Source organism: Schistocerca cancellata, chromosome 2 (genome assembly GCF_023864275.1).
Source record: "Schistocerca cancellata isolate TAMUIC-IGC-003103 chromosome 2, iqSchCanc2.1, whole genome shotgun sequence".
NCBI classification, from domain to species: Eukaryota; Metazoa; Arthropoda; class Insecta; order Orthoptera; family Acrididae; genus Schistocerca; species Schistocerca cancellata.
Genome location: NC_064627.1, coordinates 41731446 through 41747979, shown reverse-complemented (window position 1 = coordinate 41747979; position 16534 = coordinate 41731446). Strand labels below are relative to the sequence as shown.

Sequence of the window (16534 nt, the reverse complement as noted above, 5' to 3'; positions counted from 1 at the left end):
CCCTACCACTCCCTGCACTCTACATGCTTCCTAAAGTCCATAAACCCAACCCCCCAGGATGTTCCATTGTGACCGGTTACTGTGCCCCACTGAGAGAATGTCTGTTCTCATAGACCAACAGCTTCAACCTATTACCCAGAACCTACGCTCCTACATAAAAGATACCAACAATTTCCTCCTCTGACTCTCCACAGTTCCTGTCCGTTTACCACACGGTGCCTTGCTCATCACTATTAATGCCACCTCCCTTTATACTAACATCACTAATACCCATGGCATTACCACTGTTGAACACTATTTTCCCAAATGCTCGATGGATTCCAAACCAACAACCTTCTTCCTAATCGCCATGACCAACTATATCTTCACCCACATTAATTTTTCCTTTGAAGGCTTTACCTACAAACAAATCTGGGGTATGGGTATGGGCCCCGGCTGGCACCATCCTATGCAAACATATTCATGGGCCATCTAGAGGAATTCTTCCTAAACACTCAGAATCCTAAACCCTCACCTGGTTCAGATTAATTGATGACATCTTTGTGATCTGGATCAAGGGTGAGGACACCCTATCCAGATTCCTCCAGAACCTCAACACTTCTCCCCCATTTCCTTCACCTGGTCCTACTCAACCCAACAAACCACCTTCCAAGCTGTTGATCTCTATCTCAAAGAAAGCTACATCAGAACCTCCGTCCATCTCAATCCGACTAACCACCAGCAATATCTCCACTTCGACAGCTGCTACCTGTTCCACACCAAGAAGTTCCCTTCCATACAACCTAGCCACCTGTGGTCATTGCATCTGCAGTGACGAGCGATCCCTCTCAAAAAATACCAATGGTCTCACTGCCTTCACAGGCAGTAATTATCCTCCCAACCTTGCACAAAAACAAATCTCCCGTGCCTTATCTTTCCAGTCTCCCACCACCTCCCAAAGTCCCCTCGTAAGTCAGTACCACCCAGGACTGGAGCAATTGAATTACATTCTCTGTCAGGGTTCTGAGTACCTCTCGTCGTGCCCTAAAATGAGAAATGACCTGCCCATTATCCTTCCGACCCAACCCACAGTAGTATTCCACCATCCACCGAGCCTACACAAAATACTATTCCATCATTACACAACCTCTGCTCCCAGCCCATTACCTCCTGGTTCGTATCCCTACAATATACTTAGATGCAAGATCTGTCCCACACATCCTCCCACCACCACCTACTCGAGTCCAGTTGCAAACATCGCCTATCCCATCAAAGGCAGGACTACCAGTCATGTAATCTAGAAGCTAAGCTGCAACCACTGAGCTGCATTCTTTGTGTGCATGACAAACAACAAGCTGTCCATCCACATGAATATCCACCGACGAGCTGTGGCCGAGAAACAAATGGACCACCCTGTTGCTGAGCATGCTGCCAAACATGACATCCTTCAATTCAGCAACTGCATCACAGCTTGTGCCATATGGATCCTTCCCACCAACACCAGCTTTTCTGAATTGTGCAGGTGGGAACTTTCCTTCCAATATATCCTATGTTCCCCTAACCCTCCTGGCCTCAACCTTCGTTAGTCATATTTCTCACCCATCCAGCCCTGTGCCTGTTCCCATTCCAAACCTACACAGCCCTTATTCCACCAACACACCCAATCTCCTTACTTCTATCCTTTTCTTCTACCCTCCCCCCCCTCCTCCCATCCCCCAACCCCACTCCCTCCTGTCCCCTGCCCTCCATCTAACCTCCTGACTGCACCTAGCTGCCCTACCCTCTCTCCATCTCTTCCTTGCACATTCTCCAGCAGCATTTCACTGTCCCCCATCCCTGCTCTGCTATACCTCCCATGCCCCAACCCAGCCTCCTTCTTACCCACACCCAGTTGCCACTCCCATTATGCAGAGCTGCTGTTGCTTGCAGTGCCACTTCAACTGCCAGAGGCTGCAGCTGTGTGTATGAGTTGCATTTGCATGTGTGTGGATATGTGTGTGTCTGTCATCTGTTTTCAACTAAGGCCTTGTTGGCCGACAGCTTATATTGTGACATTCTTTTTGTTATGCCTATCGGTGACTCAGCATCTGCGTTAGATGGTGAGTAGCAACTTTGCATTTCATAATAACTAAGCATGTAATAAGTATTTCTGAGCACGTGTATTTTTTTAAAAGGATGGATTGTGTATGAAATTATGGAAGTTTGGAGGTAAATTCAAATTACACTATACGTTTGTGTGTGTGTGTGTGTGTGTGTGTGTGTGTGTGTGTGTGTGTGTGTGTGTGTCGTCTATTTTTGACAAAGCACTTGTTGGCCGAAGGCTTCTTTTGTGACAGTCTTTTTGGTGTGCCTATCTGTGACTCAGACTCTCCACTGTAAGGTGAGTAGCAACCATCCTTTTCATAATATTGTTACATTCCATCCTGGATTTTCAATTGTTAAATAATATTTTTGGTTCATGTTCTTTGATCATGTTGTTGTGGTTGTGGTCTTCAGTCCTGAGACTGGTTTGATGCAGCTCTCCATGCTACTCTATCGTGTGCAAGCTTCTTTATCTCCCAGTACCTACTGCAGCCTACATCCTTCTGAATCTGCTTAGTGTATTCATCTCTTGGTCTCCCTCTACGATTTTTACCCTCCACGCTGCCCTCCAATACTAAATTGGTGATCCCTCGATGTCTCAGAACATGTCCTACCAACCGATCCCTTCTTCTAGTCATGTTGTGCCACATGCTCCTCTTCTCCACAATTCTATTCAATACCTCCTCATTAGCTATGTGATCTACCCATCTAATCTTCAGCATTCTTCTGTAGCACCACATTTCGAAAGCTTCTATTCTCTTCTTGTCTATACTATTTATTGTCCATGTTTCACTTCCATACATGGCTACACTCCATACAAATACTTTCAGAAACGACTTCCTGACAATTAAATCTATACTCGATGTTAACAAATTTTTCTTCTTCAGAAACGCTTTCCTTGCCATTGCCAGTCTACATTTTATATCCTCCCTACTTCTACCATCATCAGTTATTTTGCTCCCCAAATAGCAAAACTCCTTTACTACTTTAAGTGTCTCATTTCCTAATCTAATTCCCTCAGCATCACCCGACTTAATTCAACTACATTCCATTATCCTCGATTTGCTTTTGTTGATGTTCATCTTATACCTTCCTTTCAAGACACTGTCCATTCCGTTCAACTGCTCTTCCAAGTCCTTTGCTGCATCAGACAGAATTACACTGTCATTGGCGAAACTCAAAGTTTTTATTCCTTCTCCATGGATTTTAATACCAACTCTGAGCTTTTCTTTTGTTTCCTTTATTGCTTGCTCAATATACAGATTGAATAACATCGGGGATAGGCTACAACCCTGTCTCACTCCCTTCCCAACCGCTCCTTCCCTTTCACACCCCTCGACTCTTATAACTACCATCTGGTTTCTGTACAAATTGTAAATAGCCTTTCGCTCCCGGTATATTACCCATGCCACCTTTAGAATTTCAAAGAGAGTATTCCAATCAACATTGTCAAAAGCTTTCTCTAAGTCTACAAATGCTAGAAACGTAGGTTTGCTTTTCCTTAATCTTTCTTCTAAGATACGTCGTAGGGTCGGTATTGCCTCACGTGTTCCAGCATTTCTACGGAATCCAAACTGATCTTCCCCGAGGTCGGCTTCTACCAGTTTTTCCATTCGTCTGTAAAGAATTCGCGTTAGTATTTTGCAGCTGTGATTTATTAAACTGATAGTTTGGTAATTTTCACATCTGTGAACACCTGCTTTCTTTGGGATTGGAATTACTATATTCTTCTTGAAGTCTGAGGGTATTTTGCCTGTCTCATACATCTTGCTCACCAGATGGTAGGGTTTTGTCAGGACTGGCTCTCCCAAGGCTGTCCACAGTTCTAATGGAATGTTGTCTACTCCGGGGGCGTTGTTTCGATTCAGGTCTTTCAGTGCTCTGTCAAACTCTTCATGCAGTATCATATCTCCCATTTCATCTTCATCTACATCATCTTCTATTTCCATAATATTGTCCTCAAGTACATCGCCCTCTATACTATACTTCTCCGACCTTTCTGCTTTCCCTTCTTTGCTTAGAACTGGGTTTCCATCAAAGCTCTTGATATTCATGCAAGTGGTTCACCTTTCTCCAAAGGTCTCTTTAATTTTCCTGTAGGCAGTATCTATCTTAGCCCTAGTGAGATAAGCCTCTACATCGTTACATTTGTCCTCTAGCCATCTCTGCTTAGTCATTTTGCACTGCCTGTTGATATCAATTGTGAGACGTTTGTATTCCTTTTTGCCTGCTTCATTTACTGCATTTTTATATTTTCTCCTTTAATCAATTAAATTCAATATTTCTTCTGTTACCCAAGGGTTTCTAGTAAACTTCGTCTTTTTACCTATTTGATCCTCTGCTGCCTTCACTATTTCATCCCTCAAAGCTACCCATTCTTCTTCTACTGTATTTCTTTCGCCCATCCCTGTCAATCGTTCCCTAATGCTCTCCCTGAAACTCTGTACAACCTCTCGTTCTTTCAGTTTATCCAGGTCCCATCTCCTTAAATTTCCGCCTTTTTGCAGTTTCTTCAGTTTTAATCTACAGTTCATAACCAATAGATTGTGGTCAGAGTCCACATCTCCCCCTGGAAATGTCTTACAATGTAAAACCTGGTTCCTAAATCTCTGTCTTGCCATTATATAATCTATCTGATACCTTTTAGTATCTCCAGGGTTCTTCCATGTATACAACCTTCTTTCATGATTCTTAAACCAAGTGTTAGCTATGATTAAGTTATGCTCTGTACAAAATTCTACCAGGCGGCTTCCTCTTTCATTTCTTAGCCCCAATCCATATTCCCCTACTATGTTTCCTTCTCTCCCTTTTCCTACTCTTGAATTCCAGTCACCCATGACTACCTGAATAATTTCTTTTATCTCATCATACATTTCATCAATTTCTTCGTCATCTGCAGAGCTAGTTGGCATATAAACTTGTACTACTGTAGTAGGCGTTGGCTTCATGTCTATCTTGGTCACAATAATGCATTCACTATGCTGTTTGTTGTAGCTTAACCTCACTCCTATTTTTTTATTCATTATTAAACCTACTCCTGCATTACCCCTATTTGATTTTGTATTTATAACCCTGTATTCACCTGAGCAGAAGTCTTGTTGCTCGTGCCACCGAACTTCACTAATTTCCACTATATCTAACTTAAACCTATACATTTCCGTTTTTAAATTTTCTAACCTACCTGCCCGATTAAGGGATCTGACATTCTACGCTCCGATCCGTAGAACACCAGTTTTCTTTCTCCTGATAACAACGTCCTCTTGAGTAGTCCCCGCCCGGAGATCTGAATGGGGGACTATTTTGCCTCCAGAATATTTTACCCTAGAGGACTCCATCATCATTTAATCATTCAGTAAAGCTGCATGCCCTCGGAAAAAATTACGGCCGTAGTTTCCCCTTGCTTTCAGCCGTTCGTAGTACCAGAACAGCAAGGCCATTTTGGTTAGTGTTACAAGGCCAGATCAGTCAATCATCCAGATTGTTGCCCCTGCAACTACTGTAAAGGCTGCTGCCCCTCTTCAGGAACCACACGTTTGTCTGGCCTCTCAACAGATACCCCTCCTTTGTGGTTGCACCTACGGTACAGCTATCTGTATCGTTGAGGCACGCAAGCCTCTCCACCAACGGCAAGGTCCATGGTGCATGGGGTGGGTCTTTGATTATATTGTTCTTCATTGTCATCCCAAATATCTTACCCTTTTTGTTGCATGAATTCAATGTTTTTTTTGTGAAGATACCTTAAAGAATATTAAAATTCAATATGCTATTATTCCATCTTACGGTAATAATACATTAGTAATATAGTCCAAGTTTACTGGTCATATATTGTGAACATAAAAAAAATGTAGAAATCAAGAGTTTTTGCCTGTAAAGATCTGTATTTAGTTCAGTTTCTTGAAGCTATTTTGATTTAATTTTTACTCCATCTGTTTCTTTTAAATCCTTATGTAACTAGTAATATTATTGGAACTTTATTATTCATTCATTCAGTTATATGATTGAAGCTTTTGTAACTGACCAGCTTAGTTTAAAATGTCAAGTAATATTCTTTGCATGGATAACAAACCCCATAAATTTTGCAATGCAGTACATTTTATTTATTAGTGTTTCCCCATTTGATTAAACCTACATTTTTCATTTTAGTAGAACTGTTGATGTTTCTTAGAAAGATTGAGATGTGTCTCACAAATAATTATTAATTTTGGTTTATAAGTGTGGTAACAGTTGTGTTTCAATAGACATGTCATCACGTTTTTCATTGTTTTAGGTATTAATGTCCCTAAACCTGATTTTATGTATCCTGCTCTCCACAAGACACCCAGACCTCTTACCCAGATAACTCCAGTTTACAGCACAAACAAGGTACAGTCTTCTCAGTACTCGTAAAATCAACTGATAGAATTATAGTTACCTTTAGAGTTTTGTTTCTGTAAGTTTTGTAATCAAACCCAACAGAGGTTAGAGGGTACAGGAAAGTATCGAAAACAGGAAGTACATGAAATGAAAAGGAAAAAAGTGTATACTTAACTTTCACACTAACATACACAATTGAATTTCAGGAGAGCCACATAGCTGTGGCATTGTAGCACAATAATTATTTTCTTTCTATTTATTATTTGCTAATTACCCAATGTTATTGAGTCTTTATCCTGTGTTAGAGAAACTGTATTTTTATGGATTATGGTGTTAGCACATTACTAATTTACCTCCTGTTTAAAGAAATGGTTGCAGGCTTATTGTTCTTTTTTGTATCCATGTGTCATCTCATTGTTTGTTAAACTTCCTAGCCAACTAACTAAAGTAGTTAATTAAGTAACTAACTAAGTAACTAACTCCTGGCAGAATTCCATTTGTTGACAGTTAAAATATTGTTGTAAAGCCAAATAGAGAAACACAAACAATGACAACTGTAAATGTTTAGTAAGGATAATTTACTGGATTTCAACAAATCATTTGGTTTACAGTTTGGAAAGGCTAACTGTATTCAGTTTTGGATTGTGAAAAGTACGGTAATATCAGTACTTAAGTGAGTAAAGGAAAAATAATTTTTTTTGTGTGGAAAATGCTGGATTATACCCACATGGACAAAAACTCGATAGAACAGGTAGATTAAATTGTGCAGTAATCTTGTGAACACAGTTACAAGGTTTGACGTTTGCAGAACTTTTTGAGAACTATCTTCTACTTCCAATCCAGAGGGAATCATTGCCTTGGTAAAACACATGCATTGAAAGATAGCAAACAAGCAAAGAAAAATGTATCACTCATGAACCATAATACTTTTAAGCATCAGAATAATAGCCCATTAAGATTTCATCATCTGGTTTCGTGTGTACTGAAGACATCTTCATTCCTTATAGTGTGTGTCTTGCCACATCTATCTGACTCTTACCTCAAACTAAGGGAGAGGGTATAGTTATTATAAAATCTGAGAAAAACAACTTTCAAATAGCGGTCATGCCACCCTTTCATAGATTTCCCATAGTTTCCCAATACCTGTGAATACTGATACAGTACCTTTGAATATGATATGGACAACTTTCTTCTTCATCTTTGCCCTGTACTAGCTTGTTTTCTGTCCCTAATTACCTTGTCATGAATGGAACTCCAAACCCAAATCTTTATTTCCACCCAAAAAATTGCTGTTAGTGAGTTCAGTAAACAAAAAGGGTACCAATGAGTAGGAAAAATTTTTGTGTCTTATGATAAAGCAACAAATGGTTCTTAAAAGCCTGTACACTCTACTATCAAGAAGTTAGCAACAAATTCAAAGTAGCCAAAACAGAAATGTATTTCCTTGTTAACAAATCATTTTTCCCCCCAGTCTAGTAATAGTTTTATTCTTGCACATATACATGGCCTAGTCACATTAATGTGACCACTGCCTATGTTTGATGTCAATAACTATTCACAAATGGCAGGTGTCAGCACTAGCAGTGAATGACACATAAATGTGTAGTAATAATATCTGTTGATTCAGTTCTTCAGGTAGGCTGAGGAACTTAGTTGAATATATACAGGAATGAAATCTGGAGTTGGTGTACAGGATACAACAGCAGCTTCACAGTGAAGGATGCATGTGCAGGTTTCCTTAGTGTGTGCAGCAATGAAGAACAAAAATATGTTTTCTATTATAAGTTATGTGAAACAGATGATGTGTAAATCAAGTAATATTGTACAGTAGGTATTTACTGAATGAGTCAGTGCTGCTGTTATGACACTGACCTTATATTAGGGAGGATGGAGTTGCTCTGTCTGGCCATTCTGATTTGGGTTTTTCATGGACGACTACAGCCGACCACCCATCCTGTCTTCGTAGACTACTTATCCTTTCCTTTTAAAGCATTTTATGTATGCTGTGTGTTATTTGTTTTCACATATTAATTTGCATTGTATTACCTGACAAGTCCTATGTCATTGTGAGATGATCCTTCGAAGAATAAAGATAACTAAATAAATAGTAAAGAGTGCTTTTAAAGGTAGTATCCAAATACAAACTACCAGTTGCTACCATTGACACCAGTGGCACCACAAAAACTGTGTAACTTAAGAAGAGTCACAGTACAACTACAGAAGATACGAAGTTTCTCTATCAAGTTAGACCATCGACAAAAGCTTGAAACTAAACTGTAGCCTCAGGGCACAAAAAAACATAGCTATCCTTTATTGAACCAGTGTACATTAAAAACCAAAAAGGTATTTTTTATTTGCTCCAAAAAGATGTTAAAATCATCTACTTCTTTTAGCGATCGAATATGTACAGTGTCCAATCACATCAATGTGTCTACATGCAAAGAGCGTAAATAATCACCTTTACTTCACAGATCACAGCAAGACATGCAGCAAGAGAGTCAACGAGGTTCTGAAAAATACCAACAGGGACGTGAAGCTAGGTATGCCAGCTCCAGAGCCTTGGCCATCGACACTAGGTTTCTTGGTTGAGGATACATGGCGTGAGCAGCCCGATTGAGGTGGTCCCATAGATTCTCAATTGGGTTTAAGTCCAAAGAGCTTGGTGGCCTTAGGAGTTTGGTAAACTCATCCTGAAGCTCTTCGAACTATGCATGTACAGTGCGAGCTCTGTGACAGATTGCATTGTCTGGTTTGTAGAAGCCATTGATCGAAGGAAAAAAAAATGGCATGTATGGGTGGACATGGACCCAAGGGTAGAGGCATAAGTGTGTTGATCCATTGTGCATTCTAGAATGACGCGATCACTCATGGAATACCACACAAACATTTCTCAGGCCATAGTGCTCCCTCCTGATCTGGACCCTTCTTATGTTGCAGGGTGTGTGCTTTCAGATGTTTCATGCTGATGCAGCATAAAATGTTATTTATCCAAGAGGGCCACCTGTCGTCATACTGTGGAAGTCCAGTTGTGATATTGGCTTGCAAATTCTGACCTTGGTTGCCAATGAGCAGCAGTCAGCATGAGTGCATGAACCAGGAGCCTACTAAAGGTCGTTGAGGAGACACTGTTGGTAGCCCCTTGGTTCATCTGGGTGGTCAGTTGCTCAACACTTGCACATCTATTTGCCCATACATATCTCCAAAGCCGTCATTCACAACTGTCATCTTTAGCCCATGGTGCACCATAGTTGCCTCGGTGCTGGTTTTGGGTAGTGGCATTTTGCCATGCACGGTACTTTTTAACTGTGGTGGCAAGCAAACGGTTTACAAAGTTACCCATTTTGGAAATTCTTCCATCATTGGGCTCCATTTCTGCATTACAACAACAACTGCAAATTTATTTTAGTAAACTTTTTCATTTCCTTTGAGAATTTATTGCACAGTTTTATCCTCTTATACAAAGTGCTGTTGTGAGTTATTTGTTTGTTTGTCCTGGGTAAATGTAAGTCCAAACAGGCTCTTGTCCTTTGGTTATGTATAGAACTGTTGGTGCTATATTTTGTAATGTAGGCTGGTAGATGTACTCACTTGATGCAGTAAGGATTGCCAGTTTTTTAAACAGATCTTTGCTACAAGCCCAGCTACTACTTCTAGTTACTGTTCTCAAAGTCCTTTTTACAGTTTAAAGACTGTGTCCATATTTTGTGCCTTTGATCTCCATAAAAGAATTCCATAGCTAAGAACTGAGTGCATGTAGACACAGTATGTCACCACAAGACATTGGCTGTTACAAACTGATGCTACCATCCTGATGCTGCCACCCTAAGAGCATAACATGCTGATGACACTCTTTTTGCCATTATCTTTGTGTTCATTCCATGTTAAGTGACAATGTTCCTCCTTAAACATTTGTTACACAATCAGATTTATCATCTATGCTTAACATGATGGAGTTGTTTCCCTTTTCATGCTGAACTGTGTGGTTGTTTTCTTTATGTTCAATACTAACTTATTAGATACTACCAAATAATAAACATCCCTGAGTATTTCATTTGCTTTCTCTAATAGTATTTCTGGTGTTTTATCAGTGATTATGTGTTGTGACAGTGCCACGACATTTAACAGTGCCGCCATGACAGTACGCGCAAACGGCGATAGAGGCGCTCCGCAAATTGGCTGAGCGCAGGAGCGCCACCTAGCTACGAACGGCGCCGGCCGCATGTCACGGCACGGCAGTTGAACGAGAAATACTGAGTTGTTATCATGTAACCAACTATTGTTTCTAAGTGAGTGTGTTTGAATATCCACGCAATTATTGGTGATTAAAGGATATAACACTTTTTGGCGACGAGGATGGGATATTTTCACTGCGTTGTGGATTTGTGTGTTCGTGACGGGGCAGACATGGAACAGCTTATGCAAGCGCTCATTAAACAACAAACACAGCTGACGGCTGCTATTCAGGCACAACAAACACAGCTGACGGCTGCTATTCAGGCGTTGTCGACGTCGCTTACTCATCATCTTTCTTCCTCTTCTCCGCCTCCATTCCCTCCTTATGACGAGGCCGCTGAAGATTGGGAGGATTATGAGAAGCGTTTGCGGCAACACTTCTTGGCTTTCGGCGTTGTCGACGCTCCTGTGTGTAAGTCGTTATTTCTATCTTGGATTTCCCCACGGATCTATCAGCTGCTATCTCAGTTAGCCCCTCTGCGGGAACCTGCCTCCCTGTCCTTCCAAGAAATGTGTGACTTATTGTCTAACTATTACCGCAAAAACACCCACGTCGTTGCCGCCTGCGTGGTGTTCTACTGGTGTTGTAAACAGCCCCATCAATCTTACCGGGCTTGGGCGGCAGAACTACTCGGTCTGAGTAGGAAATGTCAGTTTGTCACTGACACTCATCATGAGTCTTATGCTGATTCAATGGTTAGGGATGCTATTCTACGGCTTGCTCCTGATAAAGAAGTTCGGCAACGTGCCCTACAACTGCCAAACCCGTCGTTGTCGGAAGTTCTAAGCATTGCTCAATCCTTTGAAGTGTCTCACGCTGCTGGCGTGCAAAAATAGATGCGTGGTGTGATGTAGGTGCTGTACAGTCAACTTTCGACACGGACAATTTGCCTGTTTCACAGGAGAACGAAGATGTGGCGGTGGTTCACTCGCGTAAACAACGTCGCGTTGGGCCGCAACGCTCGCAGCGAAAACAGCAACCACAGAAGCGGGTTCGTTCCTCACTTCCTTCTTGTCCACATTGTTTCGTACAGCATGACAGGGCCGCATGTCCAAAACGTTGAGCCACGTGTAATTCACGTAGGAAAAAAGGCCACATTGCTTCTGTGTGTCAGTCCCCTAAAGTTTCTGTCGACGAGGACGAGGCATCGGACATGGATGTTAACTGTGTGCTTTCACAAACAAATAAGTTGTTTGTTACTGTTCATGTTCTGGATAAAGACATTCGCATGCAAGTGGACACTGGCCCTGCAGTAACTCTCATTAATTCTCGCACGTATTTGGAGTTGGGCTCCCCTCTCTTGTCTCCAGTTACGCGAAATCTGAGAACTTATAATACACAGAAAATTCCTATCATTGGCCAGTTTGATGCTTCCACTGCCTACAAGTCTGTTGTTAGGCCCCTCACGTTTTATGTGGTGGATCATGCGAGCACTGAAAACCTGTTCGGTTATGATGCTTTCCAGTTGTTCGGGTTCTCCATTGATAATGATGTGCACCTCATATCTGAGGATATTCCGTATCAACAGCTGGATGGATTGTTCTGAATTTTCATCCGTGTTCTCTGCTGGTCTGGGTCGTGCCAAGGATTTTGAAGCCCACATTACTCTTAAATCTACAGCTCGCCCTAAGTTTTTCCGGGCACGCCCTATTCCGGTGGCGTTGCGTGCACCTGTCAAGGCTGAGATAGACAGGTTAACAGCTTCAGGGATTCTCCTTCCTGTTACCTCCAGCGAATGGGCATCGCCAATCATGGTGGTTTCTAAACCAAACGGGAATCTGCGATTGTGTGGTGATTTTAAAGCCACCGTCAACGCTCAGAGCGTCATTGACACTTATCCTCTTCCCCGTCCTGAGGAGTTATTTACCAAGCTCGCTGGGGGCCAGTTCTTTTCCAAACTTGACTTATCGGAGGCGTACCATCAGTTGCCGTTGCATGCTTCTTCCAAGGAATTTCTTGTCATCAACACTCCTTGTGGGTTGTATCAGTACCAGTGGTTACCATTTGGCGTCGCTATCACGCCGGCCATTTTTCAGCGGTTTTTGGAACAGCTCACGGCTTCCGTTCCCGGCTGCATAAACTACCTGGATGACATTGTTGTCATGGGGGCCTCCACTGAGGAGCACCTTCGCAATTTGCGTTCAGTTTCAGGTTTTGCATTTGGCTGGGTTGAAGTTCAATCTGGACAAGTCACAGTTTTTCCAACCCTCCATTGTGTATCTTGGTTTCCACTTGTCCCGTGAGGGTATATGTCCTCTATGTCAGCACGTTGCGGCCATTAACACTCTATCCCGGCCGTCTACGGTCAAAGAACTTCAGGCGTTTCTAGGCAAGATTGCTTATTATCACAAATTCATTCCATCCGCGGCGGCGGTAGCTCATCCTCTGCATCAGCTGTTACACAAAAACGTCCCTTTCTGTTGGTCCGACGAGTGTGAGTAGGCTTTTGTCCGCCTGAAGGCTCATTTGCAGTCGGCGCCTTGTCTTGCCACATTCCGTCTGGGTCAGCACTTGGTTCTGGCGACTGACGCGTCACAGTATGGCCTAGGGGCTGTTCTCGCCCATTGGTATGAGGATGGGTCGGAACGACCCATCGCCTATGCTTCCAAGACCCTCAACGATGCGCAACAGCGTTACTCTCAAATCGAAAAGGAGGGGCTCGCTATCATTTCTGCTCCAAAATAGTTCAGCGTTTTTTTGTATGGTTCTAAGTTTCACCTCATCACCGATCACAAGCTGCTGGTCTCTCTGTTCAGCCCATCGGCGTCGCTTCCGGATAAGACAGCTCACTGCCTGCAACGTTGGGCCTTATACTTGTCTCGTTTTCACTATGAGATTCACTATCGCCCCACGGCCCAGCACGCCAACGCTGACGCATTGTCGTGATTGCCGATGGGCCCCGACCCGGTTTTCGATTCTGATGAACTACTCTGTTCCCACACTGATGAGGGAGAACATCGTGCGGTCGAGGGTTTTCCACTTGCAGGTTCGCAGGTCACGTCGGCTACTGCGCGGGACCCGGTCCTGCGTCAGGTGATCGGTTTTGTTCAATGGGGTGGCCAGACAGGACCAAGGGCCGGGCATCGGATCCCCTTCGCAGCTACCATGCCTTGCGCCTTCGTCTGTCTGTTCGTGATGGTGTTGTTCTTCTGGCCACGGATGGCGCATCTCCATGGGTCGTGGTGCCAGCCTCTCTTCGCAAAGATGTTCTCAAACTGTTGCATGAAGGCCATTGGGGGATTTCTCGGACTGAGTTCCTGGCCCGCAGGCATGGTTATTGGCCCGGTATTGATTCGGACATCGCCCACATGGTTGCTGCGTGTGGTCAGTGTGCTCAACAACTGGCTGCACCTCGTACAATGCCCTTTCCATGGCCTGATCCGGCGCAGCCATGGGAACGGGTGCACGCTGACTTTGCCAGCCCCTTTCTCGGTACTTATTGGCCATTGTTGATTGACGCCTTTTTAAGTTTCTGTTTGTTGTTCGATGTCTGTCGCCCACCACTGCGGCGACGACGCTGGCTTTGTCCAAAATCTTTGTGCTAGAAGGTTTTCCATCCACGATCGTCACGGACAATGGCCCTCAGTTCTCTTCGCAGGCCTTCCGTGATTTTTGTACTGGACAAGGGATTCATCATGTTACAGCACCGCCCTTCCATCCGCAATCGAATGGGGAGGTCGAGCGCCTTGTCCGCACTTTCAAAAGCCAGATGAAAAAGTTCCTTAGCGATTTTTCCACAGATGATGCTCTGCTGCAATTTCTGAGTTCTTCTCGCTTCACGTCTCTGGGTGATCGCAGACCTGCTGAACTCTTGCATGGCTGCCAACCGCACACTCGACTGCACCTGCTTCACCCTGTCAGGCCTTGTGCTGTGTCCCCTAGTGCGGGAAAATACTCGGTGGGCACCGACGTGTGGGCACGAGGGTATGGATCTCGCCCTAAATGGATTCCAGGGGTGGTGAAGGCTCTTCGCGTCTGCCGGCTTTGTGAAATGCATACGAACGACGGCATGGTTGTTCGCCATTATGACCAGATGTGCCCACGAGTGGTGGCCATGCCGGTGCCACCGCCCCTTCCTTCGCCTCCTCCAGCCCGAGAAGCCAGTCCTGTCGCTGCTGCCGAGCTACTGTACATGTTGATGCAGCCGATGTCGCTACCACTTCCGAGTACGCCGGAACCGGCCCCAGTCGCGCCGCCGCCTTCTCCAGGACCCATCTCGCTGGAGCACACCCCCAGGTCCACGACATCTATGGATGCTGCTCTGGAGTTTTCACCCATCATCTTGTCCAGGAGGCACGTTCCATGCACGAGCTTCCATCCTGGACATTTTTGACCATACTCTCGTGTCTCTCCACGGGATCTTCTCGGGGCCTCACAAGAGGCCATGGATGTCTCCGCACTGTCCATGTCTCCAAGGAAGTGAGTGTTTTTTTTTTCTTCAAGGGGGGAAAAGTGTTGTGACAGTGCTACGACATTTAACAGTGCCACCACAACAGTACGCGCAAACGGCGATAGAGGCACTCTGCAACTCGGCTGAGCGCGGGAGCGCCACCTAGCTATGAACGGCGCCGGCCGCATGTCATGGCATGGCAGTCAAATGAGAGATACTGAGTTGTTATCATGTAACCAAATATTGTTTCTAAGTGAGTGTGTTTGAATATCCACGCAATTATTGGTGATTAAAGGTTATAACACTATGGTTCTGCTAACATCAGCAAAGACAAGTTTTTGTCCTTGTCTTACACATTGTCTGGAAAGTCGTTGAGATATACAGATTGACTCAAAAGTTCGCTAACATTTGAAAGTGCACTAATTCATGGTATAATGTAGGTTGTGAGGTAAAAATTGATACAGACGCCTGAAATGACATGGTGTCTTTATTGAAATTATTTATTGCATTCAGAGGATTGGCCCCATAGTACATGACCAGTACAAGTGTTGCAGACAGTTCATGAAGGAATAGAAATTGTAGCAGCTTCATCTGTGCATAGTGAAGTCAGCGCTCGTGAAGTCACATGTTGCACTGGTGTTCCACGTACCACATTCTAGAGAGCACTAAGGTGTACCCTTCAGTGCTATCCATACAAAATCCAGCATCAATATGAACTTTTAGCTATCAATTTTGTGATGCAGAGAGCATATGCAGTGTGGGCATTTCAAAAAATGGGGAGAGATGACAATTGACTGTCTAAAGTGTTGTGGATCAATGAAACCCGTTTCACACTCCAAATGTCTGTTAACACCCACAACTGCATTAGGGCTCCTGAAAAACATAGAACTTCCATGGAAACCCTATTGTGTGACAAGAAAGTCATGGTGTTGTATGAATTTACCACATCAGTGTGATCAGACCCTTCTTCTTCAAGGAAATGCGTGGTTGTGCTTTTCAAAATGTCAGCATGACAGGTGCGAGGTATGCTGATATGTTACAAAATTGCATTATCCTTAGTCTGGGTGATAAACACCTGCTTGCAGATACAACCTTGATGCAGAATGGTGCTCCACCCCATATTACTAAACGTGTGAAAGATGTCCTGTGGACATCATTTGATGAGGATTGCATTTTGAGCTGCCACTTTCATCTTGCATTGAGCCCAGGTCTCCAGACCTCAGTTCTTGTAACTATTGGTTGTGGGGGTTCCCTGAAGTCGCAAGTCTACTGCAGCTGTCTGACCTCATTAGGGATGCTAAGAGATAAAATCCACAGCAATTTCTCACCATACCTACTGATATGCTGTACAGTGGCCCTCGCATACAGATATTGTTGATGAATGATGGTTGACATGTTGAGCATTTGTTATCAAGAACATCTTTGCTAAAAATCAATTTTTGTACTAATTATAGATTTTGTATCCTATGAAGCACTGAATTTTCAAATGTTAGCAG

General features: G+C 43.5%; 1 protein-coding gene across 1 annotated transcript in view; it reads left to right on the top strand.

The window, feature by feature from the left end:
- LOC126150512 (histone-lysine N-methyltransferase PRDM7-like) overlaps positions 1-16534 on the top strand; it is a 277290-nt gene that overhangs the window by 56633 nt on the left and 204123 nt on the right. The window contains exon 3 of the mRNA XM_049915881.1: positions 6329-6423. Coding sequence (XP_049771838.1) covers positions 6329-6423 — 95 coding nt within the window. The remainder of the gene's footprint in view (positions 1-6328; positions 6424-16534) is intronic.